The sequence below is a fragment of the Clarias gariepinus genome, chromosome 26, assembly GCF_024256425.1.
Source record: "Clarias gariepinus isolate MV-2021 ecotype Netherlands chromosome 26, CGAR_prim_01v2, whole genome shotgun sequence".
Classification (NCBI taxonomy): Eukaryota; Metazoa; Chordata; class Actinopteri; order Siluriformes; family Clariidae; genus Clarias; species Clarias gariepinus.
In genome coordinates, this window is record NC_071125.1 from 13,624,672 (window position 1) to 13,637,672 (window position 13,001).

Sequence of the window (13,001 nt, forward strand, 5' to 3'; positions counted from 1 at the left end):
TTCTCCCCATGATTGGTAAGTTGAAATTGCAAATTAGGTAAATTGGCATTCACAAATTGCCCGTAATGTGTGAATGAGCACTGCCATGGATTGGCACCCTGCGTGCCTAGGGTAGGCCTCCAGGACCCCCTGTTACCCCATACGTAGGATAAAGTGGAATAGATGGTGAGTAAGTGATCTAGATAGATATTAGTATGTGTTCTTATGGCACTGCTCACGGTTGGGTGTTTTCCTGTAATATGAAGTGTGCTGTTACGGTTACGTTGTGTCCTATTCACATCCTGCTTATAATTACAGGCTCTTTATGTTTTGTTTGTCTACTTCTAACCAAGTCTACTCTTTGGATTGCATACAGGCGTCTCCCTTTTACTGCATTGTGCCACTGCTGCTGCTTTGTCCTTTTACATGTTATGTTTTTCCCCTCTGACTTTGATAGTTAAATGTTACCATCATTAATGTAAGTAATGTTAACAACATTACTCTTCTTTTAACTGCTTCCTTTGCCAGTTTGTTTGCCCTTTTGTTTCCCTGGATGCCGATGTGTGCTGAAATCCAGATAAATGTTATAATTTTGCTTTACCTAGTCTCTTCAGTGTATGCGTTCAGAATTTTAAAAACTATATTTGATATATGTTTGAGCGCACAGCATTAGTAAATCATACATCAGTGCGCAAGACGGAAGAAACATGAAAAGTGAAAGATCTGGCACATCAGGCGACGGATACTCCCCACCCTGGAGATATATCCATCGTTTCTGTGGAAGTTCTGTGGAAGGTACGGGCCGATGCTGCCAGCTACGGAAGGAACATGGAGAGACTGAATTTCCTGGAACACTTGTTGTGTAGTGGTAAACCATGCAATTGGTTGTGCACATGTCAATTTAGCTGTACCTAAATTATAGGGCTTATGATTTTAAGCCCTCCCCAAAGCGTAAGTGTGAGGGATAAACTGTACACATCTGCACACTGTTTGGAGTTGAATTTGGAAGGTGGACACACTAAAAGTTCTGGATTCAAGAAACAGAGTTAAACTATAAAATACACCAGTTATCAGAAAGAAGCCACTATGAATCCTCAGGAGGCCATTGACAAACTGCGTGAAGGCCAAGAAATGCTTACCAAGAATCAGGAATATCTCAGAGGGAAAATCAAGCAAGAAATAATGATTGCTAAAAACAATGGCATCAAAAACAAAAGAGGTACAGTATGCTTTAAATTGTGGATTCAGTAGTTGAAATATGTGGTTAACAGCCAAATATGCGCCACACAGACTGCCTAATTTATACAAACCTTTCAGAACTGTTGATCAACTTCTCGAAGGAGAAAAGAAGAATACATTTCACTCAACAACTAAAGCTTTCTTAGTTATGTTTATTCAAGTATAGTTATAGCTTACAGATCTTCTCGATGATGATGATGATATTAACAATTACATCAAATAATCATATCATAACATTATTTTCAAACATTGCCTTTCGGCTTTTAAAAAAAAACTTTATCAACAAATTAAAATTGAAAAACTTGAAAAAAATAGAAAAAATTAAAACTGCTTCCTGACTCACCTGTTGTTCCATTAGTGTGAATCTTTTAACTGTGTTTTTTTTTTTTTAGATGATTAATGTCCATACTGGTGAAAGAATTTTTTTTAGTGGCAAAAAAAAATAATGTTTATTCAGGATTATTTTTATTATAAAAACAATAATATTTATGTAATAAAGTGACCTTTAATATTCATCTATTTAGGCTAGATAAGAAAATAAGGTATAGGTTTACATTTTTAAAACATTTGCTGTATTTACTGTAAATGTACAGTTATTTATTTATTTATTTATTTATTTATTGGCACATTTGGCAGCAGGTAGATAACAGTGTGAGTGCAACATCTTGCCATGAATCAAGTATTTTCTGTCCCTGACTGTACACCTTAAGTGTCACAAAAATATCTTGCTGGTTGAGAGTCTTTTCATTTTCCAACTCTAGCCACACCTTACATCATGAGCTGTATGCCAAAATCATCAATATTAAAACAATAAAAGGCTTGAACTACTTCAGTTGTGTGTAATGAATCTAAAATATACGAAAGTGTAATGTTTATCAGTACATTACAGAAAATAATGAACTTTATCACAATATGCACATTTTTTGAGAAGGACCTGTATATTTACAAATGAAATGAAGTTGACCAGACAAAACATGAAATATTTTGTGTTCATATTGTCTGCAATGAAATACAAGTCAAAGTAAATTTAGAAATCACTACTTTATTTATTTTTTCCATACTTTCCCGACTTTTTTTGATTTGGGGTTGTAGAAACTTTTAATTAATAATTCACATCTTCCTGTTTGTGGTATAAATATGACGTGACACAAAGGCCTATTTCTCTTGTCCACTCTTCAACATGGAAAAGACAAAAGAACACCTCATTCAATTAAGGCAGATGTGCGTGGACCTCCATTAGTCAGGCAATAGATCCAAGAAAATAATCACTCGCCTAAACTTGCCCATATCTACAGTCAGAGGAATCATTAAGCACCGCATGCCCACTGTGAAGTATGGTGGAGGATCTGTGCTGCTGTGGGCCTGTTTCTCTTCCAAAGGCCCTGGGAACCTTGTTACAGTAGGATGCAATGGCATCATGAAAACTGAAATAACAGGACATTTTAAATAAAAACCTGATAACCCATGTCAGAAAGCTGATAATGGGCTGTCGTTGGTTTTTAACAGGATAATGACCCAAAATGTGTGGTGAAATCTACACAAAATGTTTTCAGCAGACACAAAAGCTCCTCTCATGTCCATCTCAGTCCCCAGACCTCAACCCAATTGAAATCCTGTGGGGTAACCTGAAGCAGAGCGTACAGGAGAGAGGACCCTGGACTCTGGATGATCTAGAAAGATTGTGCAAAGAAGAACAGGCAAAGATCTCTCCCTCTATTTGTATTCTCCAATCTTGTGAAATGTTATAAAAGGAGAAGTGCTGTCTTGGAGCTGTACGAAGTATTAACATCAGGGGTGGCAAAAATTGCTGCCACCATGATTTTATGTAAAAAAAAAAAAAATCTTAATGTGGGAAAAATTTTACTTCCATAAAAGGTTCCATAAGAACATATCTTAACCAGAGGTGCCAATAATTATGACCAGCACTGAATGCTCCATTTTTTGACCTTAAAGCTTGCAAAAGAAAAAAGTTTATGGTATTCTATCATTGCATGATTTTTGTTCTTCTTCTTATTATTATTATCCATCTTTGTATAGTTGTTGTTAATAATAATAATAATAATAATAATAATAATAATGTTGTTATATAGTTGCACTTCAGGCTCTGAAGAGGAAGAAGCGTTTTGAGCAGCAACTGATTCAAATTGATGGGACATTGTCCTCCATTAGGGTTCTGCAGGAGGAACTAGAAAATGCCAATATAACTACAGAGGTCCTGAAAAACATGGGCATGGCTGCCGAAGCTTTTAAAAGAGTTCATGGGGAGATGTAAGGAACCCTCACTCACAGTGACAGGACATAAATCTTACATATATAAGTAAATTGTGAAGCTGTTTGTTTAATAATTTATAATTCTTTATGTCTTTCTAAAATAGTTAAAAAGGTAAATTAAATTTTCATAAAGTGTTGGGCCACTACAAACTGCTGAATCAGCTTAAAATCAACTCTGCCTATTTTAGACATTTGTGAGGTAGTGAGGTAAACTTCAATGGACATGTTGGGGAAGAGAACAGAGGTGATGTAAATGTGATGGGCAGGATTGGTCTTAAGGACAGGAATGTAGAAGGACAGATGGTGGTGGACTTTGCAAAGAGGATGGAAATGGCAGTAGTAAATACTTTCTTCCAGAAGAGGCAGGAACATACAGTAGGGTGACATAAGAAGCACTCAGGTGGACTACATCTTGTGTCGACGTTGCAATCTGAAAGAGGTTAGTGACTGCAAAGTGTTGGTATGGGAGAGTGTAGCCAGACAACACAGAATGGTGGTGTGTAAAATAACCCTGGTGGTGAGGAAGGTGAAGAGGACAAAGGTAGAGCAGAGGACAAAGTGGTGGAAGCTGAGAAAGTAAGAATGTTGTGTAGTCTTTAGGGAGGAGTTGAGACAGGCTGTGTTTGGTCAGGAGGTGCTTTCAGTTGACTGGACAACTACAGCCAATGTGATCAGGGAGACAGGTAGGAGGGTACTTGGTGTATCATCAGCTAAAGTGCAAAAGTGGACAAGAGGACTTGGTGGTGGAAAGAGGAAGTCCAGGAGTGTATACAGGGAAAGAGGCTAGCTAAGAAGCAGTGGGACTCTGAGAGGATGAAGAGAGTAGACAGGAGTACAGGGAGATGCAGAGTAAGGTGAAGGTAGAGGTGGCAAAGGCCAAACAAAGAGCATATGAGGACTTGATTGGATAATAAGGAGAGTGAGGTGGATCTGTACAGGTTGGCGAGGCAGAAAGGTTGAAATAGAAATGTACTGACAGATGCCAGGAGGGTGATGGGAAGATGGAAGGAGTACTTTAAGGAGTTGATGAATGAGGAAAACGAAAGAGAACAAAGAGTAGAAGAGGACTGTTGTGGAGCAGGAAGTAGCAAATATTAGTAAAAGTGAGGTGAGAAAGGTGTTGAAGAGGATGAAGAGTGAAAGACCAGCGGTGCTCTACGGCTTAGAGACAGTGGCACTGAAGAAAAGACTGGAGGCAGAGTTGGAGGTGGAAGAGCTGAAGATGTTGGGGTTCTCCTTGAGAGTGACAAAGATGGATAGGATCAAGAATGAGTTTATCAGAGGGACAACCCACGTTAGAAGTTTTGGAGATAAAGTCAGAGAGGCCAGATTGAGGTGGTTTGGACATGTTTAGAGGAGAGATTGGGAATATATCGGTAGAAGGATGCTGAGGTTGGAACTGCCAGGCAGGAGGTCTAGAGGAAGACCAAAGAGGAGATTTATGGATGCAGTGAGAGAGGACATGAAGTTAGTTGGTGTGAGAGAAGAGGATGCGGAGGATAGGGTTAGATGGAGGCAGATGATTCGCTGTGGCGACCCCTGAAAGGGAACAGCTGAAAGACGAAGAAGTAAGGTAGTGAGGTAAACACCATTTTTTCTAAAAGATATCCTGTTGATTGGTGCTTTAATGATGGTAGTAATGGTGGGTAGATCTGTCTAACTTATCATGCCAAAATCTCACATTGGTGTAGAACTGTAAAGGCCTTGTAAGGTAAAGGAGAACTTTTCAGAAACACATTGCATTGATTGCCAGAGACAAGTAGACCCGAACTATACCAGCAAAAAGCTACAATTTTTTTACTTTGATTTGTTTAATTTGATTCCCCATTTGGAATAAAGAAAGCAAAAGTAACATAGTCCATTCTTGAACTGTAACGTGAAATGGATTTTCTAGCTTGTTTAAAAAAGATTTTTTTAAATCCTATGTTTTAGTCACATCTACTACAGTAAACTGAAATTAAATAGTAGCTAGAAGGAAATTCTCCCAGAGTCAGATTGTGTACTTTGAGTCTTCTTGTGTGTTTTTCAGAGACATGGATAATATCGACTCTCTCATGGACAACATTACAGGACAGCTGCAAATAGCTCAGGAAATCAGCGAAGCTATTTCACAGCCTTTTGGTGATGAGTTTGATGAGGTAACACCTCAGTAAAAGTCATGTGTTTCACCTACTGCAATGGCTTATTGATTTAATAGTTTGTTCATTTATGATAGTCAAGTCAGTTTTTCTTCTTATTTCACTCTGTCCTTGCATAGAGAACAGAATGTTGGGAATATTGTGCAATGGTGGAAAAAGTATACTATTGCAGATGACAAAAATCTAACTGGACAATAGAGTAAATAAATGTAGGCATCTATGTAACATTCTTTACTGTTAAGTCACTTCAGGCTGGCAATGTGAATGTAGTCTTTACTATATAAGACTACCTTCACATTACCAGCCTAAAGTGACTCAATTCGGATTTTTTCCCCCCATTTTTTTTAGCTTGCACAACTCCAAGCTTTATCCATGAAAATTCTTAGTTCAAAGAGCTGCTAGTGACAAAATTCTGAGAAAATGTTTAGAATTGTGGGCATTTCCCAATAATTCTCTTTAAAAAGTAGTAGATCCTAGTAAAGATAAAAGTTATTCATCAAACATCTTAATGCTTAAAAGAGTGATGCGAAGGACTTTTATGAGCCATAGGAGTTTCTCAAGCACAAGACAAAATGACATAAAGGCAAATAACAAAGTACTTGCTCTTATGATAATAATATGATAATAATAATGTTGTTGTTGTTGTTTTTTTTATAAATTTTGACTGATCAATCACAGTCTTTATAAAAATGCATCATATCTACAACAGTGTCAGTCCCGCCTCCTCAGCCTCATTTTCTGCTTTTCCTGCTCAGTTCAGCTAAATTCTTTTAATGTTCATGAAAACTGCCCCAGATGTTTTTTCAGATTAAATCTGAAATGGCAAAGAGAAGAGCCAGGACATATCGATGTGTGCAGATAAAAGTCACTTGTAAATGTAAATGTGAACTGTCATGACACACAAATCAGATTTGAAGGAGTCTGGGGCAGGGTTATTATATTTAAAAGAAAAATACAGAATGGTACTGGGAACAGCAGTTTGGTTTATTACTTTCCAGATTTGTGAATCAGTGACAGTCATGTCAAGCTGTGACCCCTAGATGTTATCTTTTAAATGTGTGATATTTTTTTGCCCAACTTGTGGACAAATATCTGTAAGACATCATCAACTATGATCAAGAAGGTGCAGGTAAAATGCAGTTACATGTAATAAACATCATGCGTTTAAATGCATTTTAGGTAGAAGCTTAAGATAGATAATAATAGCATTATTGAATCAAAGTCACACTTACACAAATTACACAGACAACTAATTTTTTTTAACGAAATTTTTTTATGGAAATAATGTTACTGTTCCACTTTTCTGCTTATATAATGAATTGGTCACCCTAATTATGTTCTTGTGGAGATACTGATTGATTGCATGGCTAAAATAAAATGTCTATCACATCCAGCCATTACTGGGTTCAGGATAAAATATTATAAAGAGGAAAAATATATATACACTACTGTTTAAAAGTTTGGGGTCACTTTCTAACTCCATGATCGTTCCTGATTTTTATTTCTTTCTACATTGTAAAGGAGTGCTGAAGGCGTCCAAGAAATGCATTAATCTCCTTTAAACAGTTAATGGTGAGATGTTTCTGCTACTTCTGCTCTGTAAAGCCTCTAATCTGAGGTGCTGTTAATTAGTCATTTTTCAGGCTGATAACTCTAAATGAACTTCTCGTCTGCGGCAAAGGTAGGTTTTGGTCTCGCCCTCCTGGGACGGCCTTTATGAGAGCCAGTTTCATTATGGTGCTTGACGGATTTTGCAAATGCACTTGACAATACTGTTCTTGCAAGAACTATTACCGAAAGGCTGACCTCTGTGTCTTAAAATAACAACCAACTGTTGTTTTTGTTGTTGTTACGTAATTACCTAATTCCAAATGTGTTATTTTATAGGTTTGAAATTCCCAGTATTGTTGTAAAATGTAGAAAATAAATTTATTAACAAAAACTAAGAAATTTGGAAGTGACCCCAAACTTTTGAACGGTAGTGTATATATGGACAAATATTATAAAATTATTTGTCAGAAAGTAAACATATTTTATTTTGAAACTAAACATGAACAGTAATACTTAAGTAAGATACATATTAACTATTAACTATTTACATATTAACTATTTTTTGAAAGAATATCTGTCTATTTTTAGGATGAGTTATTGGCTGAAATGGAAGGGATGGTGCCCAGCCCAAGACCTAGTCATCGTAAACGTAAGAATCTTGGATCATTACTCATCATAAAGAGACTCAACCATGCTGAAAGCATTACTAAGAGCATTATTACTGGAATATTTTGCCTTTTTTTTTTCATTCAACAACAATACCATTAAATAAAACTATTTGTAATAAGTTATTAGCCTAGTTGTATCACCAACCTTGTAACCACTTTAGGCACTTAAGGCACCATAATGTTAATTAGCTTTATGAACAGTACAGTTGTCTTGAAAAAAGTAGCTTTAAATGACATTTGATGCAGACTTTGTTTTTATTACAGCGGCAATGAAAAAGACAAGCCCTACACGTACAGGAGTGACCAACAACCAAGTCACAGGGATCCATCGTAAGCTTGTCCCTAGAAGAACAGAACAGGACATCCATCTATGTAAGATAAACTTATGTATAGTCTACTTATACACAATCTTCATATTATTGCTCTGCTTTTGTATTCTTATCTTTTTCTACTTCACTCCACAGTTACAGCATTTATGTAGTTAAACAGTATTTTAAAAGCAGAAACAAAATGTTTAATTTTTTCATTTATTATTAATGGTGCATATAAGTCAATGAAATATTTACATGTATTTGAATAGGTAATAATAAGGGAGTGATTATTTTCTATACACACTGCACGTGTAAAATCAATAAAAAATCATTTGATCATAGCAGATCTTAGTATTGAACAAATACAGAACTTTTTTCACCATACTTTACTTTTAAGAAGTAAATAACATGACATTATCATAAAAAACTTTTACATTTTAATATAAAATGCAAAAGAAAACATGGTTTTAAAAATCTAAGCTATACTCAAACATATGCTCACTTCTAGAAATATTAGTAGTAGTAGCAGTAGTACTGTAGTAGTAGTACTACTATATGTATATTTTACATTTTAAAATGTAACCTATGTAGCCTAACCTATACGAAAGTATACTGTATTTAGCAATCCAAATAATTGAAAAGAATGAAGGAGCAATTTGTTCTGGCTTCTAGTACAGTGTGTTCTTCCAGGCTCCATCTTGTGGAAATTCTGTAACACACAACACATTTATTTAAATTCTATAATGGTGATGAGGGATTCAGAGGTAAGAAGAGAGGCAGATGAAACTATGCACCTATCATACTCATAAATTTTAACAAAATCGGAATATATTTTGTACATTTATGAATTACATTTAAAAATATATTTATAATTTTTAACAAAATTGGAATATATTTTGTACATTTATGAATAACACTTAAAAATAATCCAACTATGAAGTCAAATTTAATTACTACCATTAAATTTTGGCTTAAGGAACCAAATGACATGCAACCAAATGCATAAAAACTCAAGGCTGTTAAAAGTTCTTTAGTAATAAGGGTGGACACACTGAGTTATAGGTAATACTTAGCTATGACTTATAATTTAATTATAATTGGAATAAAATAGAATGACAATAATCTTCACAGACAGCTACTACACATCCTACATTTGCCAGGCAAACATCCTATTTAATTTTTTTATTAATTGAAGTTCATAAAAAGACATTTAAAAAAAACACTAGATGGAAGGTGATGTCATCAGAGTCATTTGGCCCATTCAAGTTTAGGGGGCAAAGGTGTTTTACTTAAGCAAGATCACATAAGAAGGAGTTATTTACTGCTGGATAAAACATGGCTGCAATGCTGTTGTAGGCATGAGGGTGCAGTCCAGATGCTGAAGGCATCATGAGATAATGAGATAAAAGTCGCTCTGAAAAAGGACATCTGCCAAATGGCAAAAATGCTAATATCCAGCAGTACAGCATGACCTCATGTATGATATTGCCCCCTTTTTTTTTTTTTTTACATATTATGATTTGTTTCTGCAGTTAGCAAGTGGCAGAACTAGGGCTGTGTATTGGCAAGGGCCTCACGATACGATACGTATCACGATACATGGGTCACGATACGATAAATCATGATATATTGCGATACAATACATATTGTGATATATTGCAATAGTTTGTATTAGTATGTGTGTAGGCAGATGAATTAAAATTCCTATTCCAATTAATTTTCCATCCATTCCAATTCATTAGAACGGCACAGTGTGATTGAAGTCCATATTGTTATAAAACACTTAACACTTAAACATTCAACTAAAATGTATATGCCACTAAAGTTACATATAAATTAAATAAACAATTTATAAAACTAAAATAAATTTAAGCAAAAAAATTTAAGTTCATTAAGTAAACATAAAACTGGAACATAATGCTCTAATATGAGGTATTCAATGTCACCAAACTGTTAGACCAAAAACTCTCTTGCCTCCAAACTATTAGAAACTTAAGTGTAGTACCGATACTTGAGGTTTGACTATCGATACACTATCGTAAAAGAAATTATCGCGATAGTTAGATGTATCGATATTTTTGCACAGCCCTAGGCAGAACTAACTAAATGCGATTGGTGGAGCTGGCGACCGACAGTTAGTGAACAACATTTTATAATAAGTAAAAAATTAAATAATAAAACATGGAGGTGTTAGACAGTTCTGTAAATCAGATATGGTTCTCTTTATATTTCCACTTATTCCGCTTTGGAATAACAACTCAGTTAACCCCAGGTCCCAGGGTAAAATCCTAAATAGTAGCTAATTGTACTTCTGAACTCTTTTGTCACTTAAATCAATTACAAAATCTGTTAATTAGCTTTATGTACAGTTGCCTTCTTTAAAAAAAAGTAGCTTTAAATTACATTTGATGCAGACTTTGTTTTTATTACAGCGGCAATGGAAAAGACAAGCCGTACACCCACAGGAGTGAACAACAACCAAGTCATAGGGATCCATCGTAAGCTTGTCCCTAGAAGAACAGAACAGGACATCTATCTACGAAAGATAAACTTATGTATAGTCTACTTATACACAATCTTCATATTATTGCTCTGCTTTTGTATTCTTGTCTTTTTCTACTTCAAAACTTAAACAAACTGAGCACAAACACAGAGCGGTCAAAAGTCAAAAAGACTCGTTTGTATAAATTGATTATCTTATCAGTATGCCCATAAAAACATGAGTTTAAGGACACATTTTGGACTGTTATAGATTATTTACTTTAATATTTTATTCTTCCTTGTTGGAATGAAATCATTAATAATATATAAAATAAAATAATAATATAAAACCAACGTCAATTGATTCAGTCTTGACTCTTATTTGACAGAGTTGGGGCAATGGGTAATGTAAATGTTTACAAAAAGGTACATTTTTATGAAAAAGAAAACCTTGCAACAATCACTAGACCATAAAAAAAAAAAAAAAAAAACAGGCATCGTACACAGTAGAACTGCCACTGCAGGTTTCTGTAAGATTGCTGAAATTACTGGAATTGGGTTAAGTACTCTCCACCACATTATTAAATACCTGGTGAACAGTTCTGATTGTTGTTGCTCTTTTGGCTGTTCCCATCAAGAAGTTGCCACAGCGGATCATCCAATCTGCATACAACTTGACACAGGTCTTATGCCAGGAGCTCTTAATGACACAACCTTCCAGTGGCTGGGTTTTCAGCTTTGGCCAGGCACCAAATAAAGACTTCCTCCTAGACCTTCTGTTGAACAAATGTTCTGTCTACGCCATCAAAATGTGGCCGTGAAAACAGAGCCATTATTTCAAGTTTATTGGGGATAATAAGGATATGTTTTCTACTCATTAACATGATTTGCTGTGTGTCTCCACTGTGACTACCACATTTGTTGCTGTTGTGCAAATTTTGTTTCATTAAACTTCTGAAACAGCCTGTAGCCATTTTTTTTATCTCAAGATTGTAGACAACAATGTGACACTTTCTTTGCCACATTAAAATCTGGCCAAAGCTCAGACAGTATAAGACCATAAATACTTAAACTAAGTTTGGATCACTTCCAGAACATGTTATGTCCAACTCTGTTCTCTATTATGATAATTCTTTTTATATATGTATATATATATTTCAAATATGGGGAAATCACTTTTCGGGGAAACGGAAGAAATGTTGAACATATAACCCGGAAACTGTAAAGTGGAATAAATAAAGTTGAGAAATGTGAAATAAAATGGAGATATTGCTTTTCAGTAGAAGAAAAACTAAATTCATGTATGAGAAATATAACCTAAAATGTATGGAAACAATTTGGAGAGTGTTAGGATTTTTTTTTTCTGGGAGTAAATTTTGATAAAAGATTGTCATGAAAAGAGCATGTGAGATGTGTGTGATTAATGAGGGCAACTTATCAATGTCAAAAGATGCCTTGCAGGGAAGAGATGGGGGCTAGTATTGAGTCTCTGAAGCTTATATATACCGCCCTTATAAGAACAAAGATGGATTATGCTAAGGTTGGAACTGCCCGGCAGGAGATCCAGAGAAGACCAAAGAGGAGATTTATGGATGCAGTGAGAGAGGACATGAAGTTAGTTGGTGTGAGAGAAGAGGATGTAGCCCTACTACATCAATGTCCTAAAATGGGAGACAACTTTTTGAGCAGATGAAAGGTTGGAAAGGTTTTCTAGAGAAAAATGATTAATTCAATTCAATTTAATTTTATCTGTATAGCGCTTTTAACAATTGTCATTGTCGCAAAACAGCTTTACACAATCAAATCTAGATGCAAGTTGAGCATTTTATCATGACTACCCAATTGAGCCCACAACCAAAACTACTTGAGCTGACTTAAATATTTGAATTACAAGTTGAGTCAACTTAAGATTTCGAACTGGGTACACTTTGTATCAACTATGTAATGTAAAATATTTTGTTTGGCCAAAAAAAAAAAAAAATTCTAAAAGGTGAGTAAACTTAAAAAAGCTGTGCAACTTGTCACTAAACATTTCTATGTTGAGGCAAGTTTTTTTTTTTTTTTTTTTTACAGCGTAATTGTTTAACCTTTCTCCACAATACCTTTCCCCTCCAACTTTGACAATTTGATATTGACTTCAACATCCACTTTTTTGGTTGCTTTTTTTTGTATGGCATGCCATTTTAACATTTAATTGCTAGTCTGGATACGTATTACAGATATCCATAATTTAATTTTTCCTAGTCAAAATTAAAGTTTCAGATATCCACAATTGTCATTTCAGATATCCACAATGTCATTTTTTCTAGGACAATTGACATCAGCTTTTTCCATTCATGTCTATGGAGTATCCCTTTACAGAT

General features: G+C 35.1%; 1 protein-coding gene across 1 annotated transcript; it reads left to right on the forward strand.

Moving 5' to 3' along the window:
- The first annotated feature begins 1,055 nt into the window (after positions 1-1,055).
- LOC128513862 (charged multivesicular body protein 4b-like) lies at positions 1,056-11,459 on the forward strand. The gene is made up of 7 exons (XM_053487412.1): positions 1,056-1,198; positions 3,309-3,486; positions 5,519-5,627; positions 7,767-7,827; positions 8,111-8,218; positions 10,590-10,712; positions 11,239-11,459. The coding sequence occupies exons 1-7, from the start codon at positions 1,066-1,068 to the stop codon at positions 11,457-11,459; spliced, it is 933 nt and encodes a 310-aa protein (XP_053343387.1). The 5' UTR covers positions 1,056-1,065.
- Positions 11,460-13,001: the final 1,542 nt, after the last annotated feature.

What these genes read in the sequence shown, in the direction of transcription:
- LOC128513862 (XM_053487412.1), top strand. Translation starts at nt 1,066, where the DNA reads ATGAATCCTCAGGAGGCCATTGACAAACTGCGTGAAGGCCAAGAAATG. An exon ending in TGGCATCAAAAACAAAAGAG is followed by an intron (nt 1,199 to 3,308) that starts GTACAGTATGCT and finishes GTTGTTATATAG; the next exon opens with TTGCACTTCAGGCTCTGAAG. An exon ending in AGAACAGGACATCCATCTAT is followed by an intron (nt 8,219 to 10,589) that starts GTAAGATAAACT and finishes TTTTTATTACAG; the next exon opens with CGGCAATGGAAAAGACAAGC.